This window comes from Ranitomeya imitator, chromosome 2 (genome assembly GCF_032444005.1).
Source record: "Ranitomeya imitator isolate aRanImi1 chromosome 2, aRanImi1.pri, whole genome shotgun sequence".
In the NCBI taxonomy this organism is placed as follows: Eukaryota; Metazoa; Chordata; class Amphibia; order Anura; family Dendrobatidae; genus Ranitomeya; species Ranitomeya imitator.
The window spans coordinates 199,467,581-199,481,415 of NC_091283.1; the positions used below are offsets into that span (position 1 = coordinate 199,467,581).

The following is a 13,835-nucleotide window of genomic DNA, read 5'->3' on the forward strand; positions in this document are numbered from 1 at the left end:
GAAATCCAGATGTATTGAAGATAAAAGATGGTGGTTTATTCTCAACGCGTTTCAAAGTCAATAGGACTTCTTCCTCAGGAGTTACTACCAGTGTACAGGTGTACAACTCCTGAGGAAGAAGTTCTATTGACTTCGAAATTCGTTGAGAATAAAGCACCAATTTTTATCTTCAATATGTCTGGATCCCTAATTTTTCAGCAGCGCGGATGTTATCCACAAATCTCCAATTTTAATGAGATCAACTTTTACCACTCACACTTATAAGGACTGCTGGTTTAAAATTTTATTCCTCCAAATTTTCACAGTGAAGCAACTGCAGGAGAAACTGCTGGGGACTTGCCTGTCTGACTAGTGTACATTGTGGTCTCTCTTTATGACTGCTCGGAGATTTAGTTTTCATCGCGGCAGCTGAATGATTTACAGCTACTAGCCTGCTTGATTACATGTGGGGATTCCCTAGCAACCAGGCAACCCCCACATGTACTCAGCCTGGCTAGTAGCTGTAAATCATTCAGCTGCCGCCATGAAAACTAAATCTCTGACCAGTCATAAATACTCGAAGGACACCCGAGCGTGCTTTGGAAAACCCGAGCAACGAGTATACTCGCTCATCACTACTCGGCATCACAACCAGAGGTCTGAAGCAGAATAACTCATAACAGAATAATGTTACGTTAAAACCAAGCACACCATCGTTTTTCTTGTGAAATTCTCAATTAGTTTGATGTGTCACATGACCCTCTGCCCATTGGAAAAAATAAAGTTGGCTCCAAAATGGCTGACTTCAAAATGGCCGCCATGGTCACCACCCATCTTGAAAAGATTTCCCCCTGCCATACACTAATGTGTTACAAATAGGAAGTTGATATTGCCAACCATTCCCATTTTATTTAGGTGTATCCATATAAATGGCCCACCCTGTAGAATATATGTGAAGTTAATATAGGGGCTCTGGGATAACATGTAAAATATTGGGATTTGGTAAATCTTTGAGAGTTCAGCTCGACTTTGCAGTCATAAATCAGTTGGGTCTGCCATGGGATTTTTGGTGCGAAGAGGCATTGTTCTAGTGAGGGCTTGGCCAATAGTCATGGAAGTCATGGCAGGGCGCCAAACTCCAGACCTCTTTTCCTGCGTGGCAAAACACATCAATATTGATTTCCATTTTCGGTCTTTGGTTTGGAGTCCTCATTCTAGCAAGACAGATATGTTGGTTAGCTCCTTCTGTATTCGTGTTCTCCACCAGAGGACAGACACCAGATGTGAGTGATCCAATCTATGTACAATGCCGCAGAATATGCTGGTGCTGTATAACATTACAGCAGGCTTTTACGTCTCGTCAAGTTTTTTCAATGCGCGTTTTCTCTTCCATCTTCTCGGAATAAGTATAAAGTTGTGTAATGCTAAAGTTTTATTTTTTTCATTGTCCAATGTTTTTACAAATTGAAAAAGGTCAAAGATGCAGATGCTTAAAATTACATGAATGTCAAACTGTGGATAAGATAAATCCATTAAAAAAAAAAAAGATAATGTTGTAAAAAGCATAAGTGATAAAGGGATGTTTTAAGGAAACAAAGAGAAAAGGGTTATTAATGAAACTGATGCCTGCAACAGCAATATTCGCTAAACACTAAATTCACCAGCTAAGGCATAGGCACAATGTCAACACATAATACAGTTTAATGTTCTGTCTATTATTCTCTGCATTGTGTGATACAAACATTAATGCATTTTGTTCTACTTCCTTTACAAGAGTGAGGTAATTCAGAGGTTATTCTGTGTTAAAAAATATATAAAAAAAGTTTCACTAGCTTCCTACACTTAGAGCATTTTGTTGTCTTGCGTTAATACCAGTCTAACTCTTCATCATATCGTAATTGGAAGCATTTAGCTAGTGTTCATTTAAAAAATATCAAAGTAACTAATTATAATAATTTTATTTAGTTAACCTCAACGTATTAAGCAGGGTTTTACAATTAAGCTCCAGTGCAAAATCCATAACAGTGCCCTGCCCAGAATTTAATGTACCATTTATAATATTGCTGTGCCACCTACCACTTGTGCTTTCATCTGGTCGAAATGGCCACTTTAGTAGCACATTGAACCTCCTTAGGCCTTAAGAACCGCAGTTAATTTATTGTGGCATATAGTTTCCTGGGTGTTAAAATTGTTCTCATGGAACATTGACCCCTGTTAAATATGCTTACATCGCACATTTATTTAATCAGGACTCTTTACCAGATGCAATACTCTTAAATGAAAATGTCATGATATTTTCATAAAAAATGTAGTGGTTTACTGGATTGTCCACAAAAAAACCACATTGCAGCAAAACATAAAATAGGTGAAGTAGTTACAAAGAGATTGTCCATTTGAGATTCTGAATGGTAAATGGTGTCTTTGTCATGGAGTAGAAGTCATCATGGCTACCAGCTGTCCATTCCTTCTGTTAGTAGTCTGAAGTCTGTAGAGAATGAAGGAGAGAAGGCAGGAGGTGACTGCCCCCATGTGACAGCCCCCTTCACCTCCTAAGAGACGTGATTATATATGTCCCATAGAACACGTATTCTCTATATATGGTGTTAACTTACACTCTGAGCTAAATATACAGAAATAGCTTTTGTAATGTCAGTGAAAGGCAATGTGCTCGGTACAGAATTGAGAATAAGAATAATTAAATTAATAATTATTAAACAACTCCTGAGGCCAAAGTACCTTCTTGCAATTTCCACATGTTTGATGGAGGCACTATCAGTTGATTATCCCCTTGCCCATGTCCCGCGACGATCCATATGATTTGGTGGGCAGTCAGATCAGTGATGCAACCGCTCTCCATGCCAGCTGGAATACACTGAGCTGAAAGTGAAAACACGGCTGTGTTTGACCGGCGGTGATCTAATTGAGGTTGCCGCCGGTCACAGGCAGCGCTTCTCATGCTCAGCTCAGTGTGTTCAGGCTGTTGTGGAGAGGGGCCACATCACTGATGTGGCTGCTTACCAAAGCATCTGGATGATTGTGGGACTGTATGTCATGGTTCCACCCCTCAGTGTATCTGGTGTGCAGTTACTGACAGCTCGGCCGTCCAGTCTGGTATAGGGGTGTGCTGAAGCTGTCAGTACTTTGATTTACAGTTTGGCCATCCAACTGGGTACAGGGGCATGCTGAGCCTGAGCTTGACTATCCAATCTGAGACTGTGAGGTGTCTGCTGTCTCCTTGTGTTCATTATTCCAGTTAATTGCCATGATTCTTAACTGAGCTGTGTATCCCAGACCTCTGCCAGACACACATTCAGCTTGTGAGGTTTGTTCTCCTGTGCAATGAGTTCTGTATGCTTGATCTGTTGCTTGACCTTGGACTTCGTTCTGTCCAGCCACCTGTTTAACCCCTTCAGCTCTGAGCCATTATTCTACCCCTACTCTGACCTCAGAATGTTAATGTTTCTTCCTTCTGTTTGACGCACCCTCCTGGCTTCTGACCTTGCACTCCTTGACCACGCTGACTCACGGCTTTCCCGTGAGAAGTGACTAGCGTAACACTATGAGCATTAATGGATTTTCGGCTGAAAGGTGAGGATAACTTTGCCCTTTTTTATTTTTGTGGAATAAATGGGTAAAAATGGCTGGGGAGTTTTTATTTCAAATAAAGGACTTTGTTTATTTCAATGAAAAGACTTCACTCTTTGTCTATTAAATTTGACTATGGGGTTTGTAATGGGGGTGTCTTATAGACGCCTCTCCATTACTAGTCCATGGGCTTGGTGTCTGTGGCCATAAAACAGCCTGCATCAAGCCCAAAACTATTACCCCACTTGCCACAGCACCAGGGCAAGTGGGAAGAGCGAAGGTTAAGCGTCAGAATTGGTGTATCTAATGTTGTGCTATTTCTGGGGTGGCTGAAGGCTGATGTTCTTAGTCTGGGAGGGTCTCAATATCCATGGCCCCTTCCTAGGCTATTACTATCAGCCCACAGATGTCTGCATAGCCTTTGCTGGTTAGTAAATATAGTGGGGCCCTACATCGTTTTCTTACCTGTGAACTGATATTAATAGCCTTTATAACTATTACCCCCTTCCCTGAAAATTATCATCAACCCCCAGGTAAAAGGTAGAAAGTAGCTCAACACGCCGTTGCAATTGTAGGTCTAGGTTGGAGATCTCTGGAGCGGCCGATCATGCTGGTGATTGTAGCCAAACAAAGGATAGGAGGGGGGATGGAGTGAAGTCCAGCACTGCCACCCAGATGATTAAAAGTTCAGTTTATTGAAAACATCATTTAAAAAGACCCCATTGAAACAAACATCTGCCGTGTTTAAGGCACAACAGTGCCCTTAGTCATAGGATGCATTATAGAAGTAAAGAGCTTATTATATACATGGAAGAAACCAATCAATGGATCAAGCTTGATTGCATTTTACAGACAAAAGCTGTGTGGTTTCAGAGCCATTTCTACCAAAATGATGCAACAAGGGAAGGAAATATAATAACATGATCATTATTGCTCAGAACAATGACTGTAATATTACAATCATTATAATATATAAAGAGAATTTAAAAAAAAGAGAAAATTAAAAATTAATAAATGTAAAACAAGTTTTTTTATATAGTTCATTCCTTTTGGAAATTTGGTGTCCAAGTGAAGAATCCAAAATGCCTCTCTGAGGGCTAGCGATTTTTGCCAATTTCCTCCACGAATAAGTTGTTTGACTTTTTCCAGTCCTAAAAAAAAACAAAATCTGATAAGTTCACTTTATGTATGAGGGAGAAGTTTCACTGCTCCTGAATATGTGCTGCTGTTGATTTTGATTTTTGCGATATTTTCGGCAATCTTTTCTTTTTTTAATTTCCTGGTTGTGCAACCAATACATAAGGTTACATGCATGGTACTCAATGCAATAGACAATATGGTCTGAGTCGCAGTTGATGAATGAATTAATAGTCTGCACTGTGCCTTGTGGAAGACTAAATGTTTTTTTTCTTCTTGGTTGCGGCAAATTCACATGTGCTGCAACGATCACCAGCACATTTATAGAAACTTTTGCTGGATAACCACGTTGGAGAAGATTGTGAGGATCTGAGCATACAGGGAGAAAAAAATTTTCCAAGTGACATTCCTTTTCCTTTTCTAGCTACACATCTACAGCCATTGTTGAGAACTTGGCGTGCTGTATTGTCCTGGTCGGGTTTATTATTGGCAAATATTTTAAGATCTTTTTTTTTATGTCAGTGAACTGTCTGCTATAAGGAGTATAGACCATATTTGTAGTAGTGGAGTCATGAGAATCAATGTTGTTGTTATTTCTGTGTAATTGACGATTTCTCGTTTTATGTTTTGGTGTCCTTAAATGCTTTGTTGATATTGAATCTCTTCTATCCCCTGTCCATAAGCCTTTTTTGTATGATGATTCCTTCGGATTGGAAGGTTTCGTCATTTGAACAAAAACGTCTTGCTCATGTAAATTCTTTATACGGGATAGCCTGCATTGTATATTGTGGACCATTTTAGTATCTCCCCTCCAAACGAACAACAAATCGTCCGCAAAGTGGCCATACCACATTATATGGGGAAAAAAATAGGTTATTTTCAGTGAATCTATAATCCTCTCACCATGCCATAACTAAAGTTGGTGAAAATTTTGGTCCCATAGGGGCACCTAGTGTTTGTAAATAAAATTTGATTGAAGGTGAGAAAATTGGGATGTAAGAAATCAATCAAGGGATAGCATAATGAAACATTTCAGAATATTTGAATATGCACTGTAATTGTCTACGGGATTTGGGTCACTAATGGTTGAAGATCTTGATCTACCCACTCACTTACGTGTTTTTATTCAGGGAACCAGTGACTGAAATAATTGGGTGAAGTGGTGGCGGAAAAATGTTCTTGTAGGTTTTCGGAAGTCTGTGAAAAATGAGCATTATGGGGTGATCAGGCAGAAGCCATCTGTGTAATTTTGAGTTGATCACACCCAAATCTATGCTCTCGTTCAGACATGAAGGCAAAATGTTTTTAGATTTTAGACGGAGAAGTAGGATTAGTGGTTAATTTTTTTTTATGTATTGTTAAAACTGATTTGCAGTACAAGACTGTATCCATGCCTTATCTGATTGCTGTATGATAAGGTCAGAATTATTTATATTTTTATATATTTTGCTTTCCCTCAGCTGGTTAGAAAAATTACAGGAGAAAAAATGCTTTTAAATTGAGAAGAAGGATTAGTGGCTAATTCTTTGTATGTATTGTTGTTTAAGATGGCCAAAGCTGACTTGCAATACAAGGTTGTATCCGTGATGACAGTGCAGCATGCCTTATCTAATTGCCGAATGATGAGGTCAGAATTATTTATATTATTATATATTGGCTTTTCCTCAGCTGGCTAGGAAAATTACAGGAGACTCGAGGCTGCTTTTTAAAAAAAAAATGATTTATTTAATACGCGCTTGACAAAGCTGCTTAGTACAGCGGTCAACAGACTTGCCTGGTCTCTCTCACCATGGAGTGACCAGTCAAGGATGATGAGTTAGATTCACCACCCGGAGCCTGGGAAAATCAAGAACTGTACTGCTTTTTGCCAGGTGCTGGTACATGTCACACTGATGACAAACGGATGTCATCAGTGTGCAGCAAGCAATTTGTCTGTGGTGCATTAAAAAAACAAACAAAAAAAGTGTCATGTCTGTGGGTTTAAATGGACAATAGGGTAATGGACGGTGAATTGCCCCAAAACTTTACTGTAAATAGTTGGCATCTCTTAAGGTGCATCCTATTGGTTCTACTGACATTGCCAGCATGGGCAGGGCCTTGTTTGTCCCTAAGAACGAAGAAAAACTGTTTGGCGCGGCCGAAGACCAGTTCTGGATGTTACACCTTGCAGCCCACCTAAGCCCTATGTTGGGGGTTTAGAACGGGTCCCCCATATCATTACTGTTATTGGTGCACAAGGACACCCTGATACTAAAATGACTGTGCCTTTGTAAATATTTTTTGCAACGTTCAAGAAAAACAGCCTCCCATAAAGGAAAGTATAGTTTATGCATCTGTTGAAATGCATTTCCCCAAATAGTTGCATTATTGTCGTTTTTGTTTTCCCAGTCTGGGAGTACTGGATTTAACGGGGGGAGTGTAACACCCCAGGTAACCGGTTGTTACAGTGGCATTGTTTTCCTCACGGGGAGAGTGATTTCACGCTTGGAAGCGAGGAAGAATCTCTGACAGGTATTCAGCACATACAACACTGTTCTGTCTCCAGGCCAGAAGGGGGAGCTCTACATCCGACTTCAGGGGAGCTGTCCTCTCTGGTCGGGAGGAGGAGTCAGTTGCTAGGCAGTTGGAGTTAGACAGTTGGTGAGAGTAGAGCGAGGAGAGAGAAGGAAAGCTGGGGCCGTGGAAACGAGTGATTCTACGGCTCCTGGGAAGGAAAAAGAAAGCAGAGCAGTCTGTAGGAGACTGAGAGGGAGAAGCACAGAAGAGTGAAGAGCTGGATAGAGAAGCTGCTACAGGGCTTCCTCCACGCTGTATGCAGATACCGTATAAACAATTAGGAAAAAAGGAGTCAAAACGCTGCCAATTAGATCAATAAAATTATTTCAAGCATTTATTAAGTAGCAACATGATATATACAATTAAATAAACTAGTAAAAAATCTACAGTACATTTAGGGTTTTTCATGTGAAGGGTATAGGTAACAAAAACACGTACCACACCAAAATGTTATACGACTTAAGGTCCAAGGTTCAGAGCGCAAGAAAAGTATACCAAAAGTGAAAAAACACTTGTTTAGTCCCTCTGGGAACCTATGTAAAATAGCTGTCTCAAAAGGTGTCTAAGACTGGACCTTACACATGTCAGTCGTGGAGTGGACGTGAGGATTGCCAGCCCCTACGCGCGTTTCGCGTAGGCTTCTTCGGGGGGCCGTGAGGTAACAAAAACATGTACCACACCAAAATGTTATACGACTTAAGGTCCAAGGTTCAGAGCGCAAGAAAAGTATACCAAAAGTGAAAAAACACTTGTTTAGTCCCTCTGGGAACCTATGTAAAATAGCTGTCTCAAAAGGTGTCTAAGACTGGACCTTACCCATGTCAGTCATGGAGTGGACGTGAGGATTGCCAGCCCCAACGCGTGTTTCGCGTAGGCTTCTTCGGGGGGCCGATTGTATGCAGATACCGGTAGCCGGAAGACCGAGGTTGTGCAGCACTTAAGGTATCACAGCAGAAACCGGCGGACGGCTGGACTTCAAGTCACCCGTCCACCATTGACACCTGAGGACACAGTAGCAAACAGAGCCCGGGTCGTGATAGAGATCCTGTAAAAAAAAGGGGGACAGAGAACGTGAGGACCTTGTGTGAGGACTAAGGCAGCAAGGGACTACAACACCACAGCGCTAGAAGGCAGGCTTCCAAACCCACCTGGTTAGAGGGATTCCCAATTCGCTTCCAAGCTGGTCGGACCACACCAGCATCTGTAATCTGGTACTCTGGACTGTTGCTGCCTAGAACCAAGTAAACAGGTAGAGAGCTTGCAAACCTGTGTTCTCCGTTTCTTACTACACCATCTATCACCATCTTAATCTATTTCAGCGGGAGCCCTGGGGACCCAGCTTCACCTGGGGAAGCCATACCATCCCTGCTGCCATAACATCAGCACAGTGGACCCCTTTAAGCAGCGTTGGTCACCCCTGACCAAATACCACAGGTGGCGTCACAAACTTTTATTATTCAACTAGCCCCTTTAAAGACCATCCCTTTAACATGGGCGCCCAGGGCCATGCATAGGGTCGCCGTCGTTACACATCCCTTTAAGTGCCAGTCCCGGTACCGAGTACCCCACGGCCCTGGCAGGCGTTTCAAATCATAAGAGCAAAACTGAAGACATTTATTGTCAAATTGTTTTCTCTTTTTAAATCATAGCGACAACCGAAGACCTATATATTAGGGTTGTATTAGAAAGGAGGTGATTGCATAAGCAACACTCGTACAAACTATGAACATTTTTTAAAGGGGTACCTTCATTTTTTTCTACATAATAGGTCAATGAACAATGGAGAAATCCGATGAAAGAAGAAAGCATAAGGGGAGTACTCGTATCACTCACTTGTATCACATTTGTCACAGAACTGTCGCAATTTTTTTTTCATACTTAAATACATGTGATTTTTGCAAAAAAAAAATCATAATTTTTAAAAATGTTTAGTTAAAAAAAAGTCTTAGATAAAAAACAAAAATTTTTTCCCAGAGGTGACAACCCCTTTTATAAGGCAATATGGCATTACAGTGCGCTCCTAACTAAAGAGGGTCTTGTACTACCTTAAGGTACATTATTGGTGGTATGCATTGTGCATAACATAACTGTTACTTGGCAAAACATGTCAAAGTTAACTCATAACAGCCAACAAAGGATATGGCAACCATGTTCAGTCTAAGTAAATAAGGCAGCACACTGCAGCGCTAAAACATGTAAATTTGAAAACACGAAATTTGAACTGCATTACTGCACTAGAAATATGAAAAATGAGAGCTTTTAGCGCATAAAAATGGCCAAATTTATGTGTACCTGGTAGCCCCTTTACGGCATCTCTCTTATACCAGGTCCTACGCTTGCCTTACCTCGCTGAGAACAAACGTCTCCATCTGAATGGGTACATGTGAAACCTCTTCCTAGACTAAAATTCTCTCTCTCTATGGAGGGGTATTGGACCTGCTGTAATTAAAACACCTGAAGCTAGGAGGCGGAGTGCACCCATTCAGATGGAGACGTTTATTCTCAGCGAGGTAAGGCAAGCGTAGGACCTGGTATAAGAGAGATGCCGTAAAGGGGCTACCAGGTACACATAAAATTGGCCATTTTTATGCGGTAAAAGCTCTCATTTTTCATATTTCTAGTGCAGTAATGCAGTTCAAATTTCGTGTTTTCAAGTTTACATGTTTTAGCGCTGCAGTGTGCTGCCTTATTTACTTAACTATATACGAGTTGGCGACTCTAGGTTCAGCACCTGTTAACACTTAGTCTATGTTTGGATGTGCCGGTCAGGTTTTTGAAATGTATTCTTTAGCCTCCTGATCGTGCACTCCGCCTCCTAGCTTCAGGTGTTTTAATTACAGCAGGTCCAATACCCCTCCATAGAGAGAGAGAATTTTAGTCTAGGAAGAGGTTTCACATGTACCCATTCAGATGGAGACGTTTATGCTCAGCGAGGTAAGGCAAGCGTAGGACCTGGTATAAGAGAGATGCCGTAAAGGGGCTACCAGGTACACATAAAATTGGCCATTTTTATGCGCTAAAAGCTCTCATTTTTCATATTTCTAGTGCAGTTAATGCAGTTCAAATTTCGTGTTTTCAAGTTTACATGTTTTAGCGCTGCAGTGTGCTGCCTTATTTACTTAACTATATACGAGTTGGTGACTCTAGGTTCAGCACCTGTTCACACTTAGTCTATGTTTGGATGTGCCGGTCAGGTTTTTGAAACATGTTCAGTCTAAAACATCAAAATTTGTTTCAATTGGCGCAAATTCCTAATTTTTTGTAAGAAGGTTTTAACCCATTTTCAACCCTCTTACAAATCTATAGGAAATACGTAGAGCTGTACAAAAAAAAAGATTGACCATACAAAACTTCAAATTAATATGGTCTCTACATAAAAAATCGCTTCAGCAATGACATACAACAAATTACTTTGACCTGTGTAGGGAATGGGAAATTCTAGCGGAATGCAGTAGTAGAATCATGTATTGAACGAAATATGTAGGCATATTTTGGGAAGACGAGGGACAGTTAAAAAGAATGACATCTAAATAGATTGAAAAGTAGTGTTATAGACCTCATGAACTGAAAAAAAGAGGACCCTATGCCCAACATGAGCATGTGGCTCCCCAGAGGACAAAGCCAATTAGGCGAAACATAGTAACGACTAATCGTAATGGTCACATTGAAGATTACAAGGCTATGCGTTGTGTGTATGTTTATAAATGAAATGTCTGTAAAGCTGCAGTTTTTGTGGCTGCTTTTCATCTATCGGAGTATTTCCAAGCAAAGAATGGAAACGTATTCTGAGAAGTCTCTGAACAATTAAAAAGAATGACGTCCAACAAATTTGAAAGGTGACGAAATAGACCTCATGGACTGAAAAAAAACTGAGGAAACCACCCTCAACGTTAGTAGAATAGAAGTAGAATATAGAATCCCTGTTTTCTCTGCTGCAGATTTAGCAGAGCTCAGAATGCTGAGCTGTATATAACCCCGCCCACACCACCCCTGATTGGCAGATTTCTGTGTACACTGTATATTGCCAGAAAGCTGCTAATCAGTAGTGGGACTAGGAGGCACGTGATACCTAGTCCTCTAGTGATAATCACCTGCTGATGGAAAATTGATTTTATTGAAACTCCAAAACACAGCCCAGTGAGTGACCCATTGCTGGAATCAGGCTCTCGGCCCCTTCATCATGCTGTGCTCAGATTACATAGAAAAACCTGCTAACAGATTCCATTTAACTCAAAGTAACTATTGCTATAAGGGCATTTGGAAGAAATTGTATGTAAATGTAAGTCTATAAAAGAAAATGTATAATGATAAGAAAATAAACTTATTACTTTATTCTTTTTCTTACAGGGGCTGTATATTTTCTTGATTTATGCCATTTATAACAGTGAGGTAAGGTAATCCCTCAAAATCAAAATGTTTATTGATAAGGTTTTTTTTTTTTTTAAAAAAAAAAGATTTTATAAATGGGCATCAGTTTTGCTTTTTTCTAGCAAGTGGAGAGAGTAACAACCAGATGAAAGGTTAAAGGTGAAACTTTCCAGCTGTAAATAAAGTTTTAGTAGCGCATTACAACACCCTTGCTCACTTAGCTCATTGCAGTACATATGTATTGCAATGCATGAGACCAGCAATCAGAGAAGTAAATGTTGAAGTCCCATAAATGGATAAAGTGAAAAAAAAAACTGTTGGAATTTTTTCAAAAATCGCCAAAAAATAAATTAATAAAAATCACTAAATATATAAAAATAAAACCATATTATGCCAATTAATTCAAGTTGATGTAATAACAAAAATACACTAAAGAACACGTATTTGGTATTGTTGCATCCAGAACGACCCAACCTATAACATTTTCACATTAGTTAACCCTTTCAGTGAACATTTTCAAAAAATGTGAAAAAAGTATTATTTTTTTCATCATACTGCCCAAAACAATATGGAATAAAATGCGATCAGTCAAGTGTAAATTAAAATAGTATAGCTTAAAATATCCCACAAAAATGAAAGCCCTTACATGATGGCAGTAAGATGGAAAAAATATAGTTTGCAAAATATGGCTTTCCAAAAGCTATTTTTTTTTGCATAAAAATAGTTTTGTGGTGTGTCATGGTAGCCAAACATGAAAGTTACCATATATAAATCTGGTATCGTTGTAATCGCACTGACCTGAAGAATACAGTCATCTAATCACTTATACCACATGAGGAACAGGAATTCTTCACCTGCTGTTGATCTGTTTATTCTGCCTCCCAAAGATTGCAGTAAGGCTTGGCTCACATTTATCCTGCGCTTTACGCTGAGCGCTTACACTGAGGTTTCCATGTAAATCTCTAAAATATGGTATTCAGATAGAATACCCGGCAGTAAATTCCCAATAATGAGACAGATGGAGATACTGTGGACGCCACCTGACCTGTGATCCAGCTGTGTCAGTCTTAAGCGTGCATAAAAGCACTGTCCACCTCAATTTTGTGCACCTCTGAAAAGATGAACACCGCTGAACAGAGGCCAGACAATGTCCATAGTAACATCACATATGAATCGCGTCATTTGGAGATTTAGATCTAAACCCCAAATTACGTGCTCAGTGTAGAGCACAAAATAAATTCAAATGTCCCCTCCCTTCTGAGCCCAACAGTGTGCTTAAATCACGTTTGACATCTCTGTAGTGAAGAAAGCTCACTTAATTTGCGAGATGCATGTCTTCAGAAGCACGAGCTGAGTACTACAACATACAGGGCACTGCAATGTTTGGGCACCAAGATGGCAGATTTGCAATTTTTATTCCGCAGCATCCACTGCGGCTAGTTTCTGGAAAACACCCATGAAGTCAAAATAGTCACTACACCTGTAGATAGATTTCCTGAAATGGGATCACTTTAAGGGGAATTCTGTCCTTCTGGCACTTAGGGGCTCTGAATATGGAGTCTACAAACTATTATACAAAAATTTTCTCAGTCATGTAGTGCTCCGTCCCTCCTGAGTCTAAGCAAAACTGAACAACCACATATGGGGTATTGCCATATTCAGTAGAAATTGGGACATATTTTGGTTCCGGTTTTATCCATTTCCCCTTGTGAAAATGTAAAATGTGGGGCTAAAACAAATTTTTTTGGGTAAAAATTAATTATATTTTTTTCACCGCCCAATAGTAAAAAACTCTGACACACATGTGATGTGATGTCAATGATTACTGCACCATTAGATACATTAATTGAGAGGTATAGTTTATAAAATTGGGCAATTTATGGGGAAGTTATCCTGTTTTGGGACCCCAGGGGCTCTGCCAATGTGGCATGGCACCCACAAACTCCTTCTCTCATGAGCTTTGCACTGTGCCTCAAAAGCACCATATTTTTCAGACTATAATATGCATCGGACCATAAGGCGCACCTAAGTTCTGGAGGACAAAATTAGGAAAAAAAAATTGAAACAAAAAAATGTGGTTAATTCTGTACTTCGTATTCCCTATACCCCTATCCTATATGGTCCCCTCTTTCCCATCCTGATACACATGGCCTCCTCATCCCTATCCTGGCAGGAATGATCACCCTCATCCCTATTCTGGTATTCAGGGC

The 13,835-nt window shown here is 40.1% G+C and overlaps 1 protein-coding gene across 1 annotated transcript in view; it reads left to right on the plus strand.

Annotated features, from left to right (window-relative positions):
* The window catches only part of ADGRD2 (adhesion G protein-coupled receptor D2), a 238,968-nt gene extending 227,276 nt beyond the window's left edge, over positions 1 to 11,692 (plus strand). Inside the window, exon 20 of the mRNA XM_069748470.1 lies at positions 11,605 to 11,692. Within this exon, the coding sequence (XP_069604571.1) occupies positions 11,605 to 11,655 (51 nt within the window). The 3' untranslated portion in view covers positions 11,656 to 11,692. The remainder of the gene's footprint in view (positions 1 to 11,604) is intronic.
* Positions 11,693 to 13,835: the final 2,143 nt, after the last annotated feature.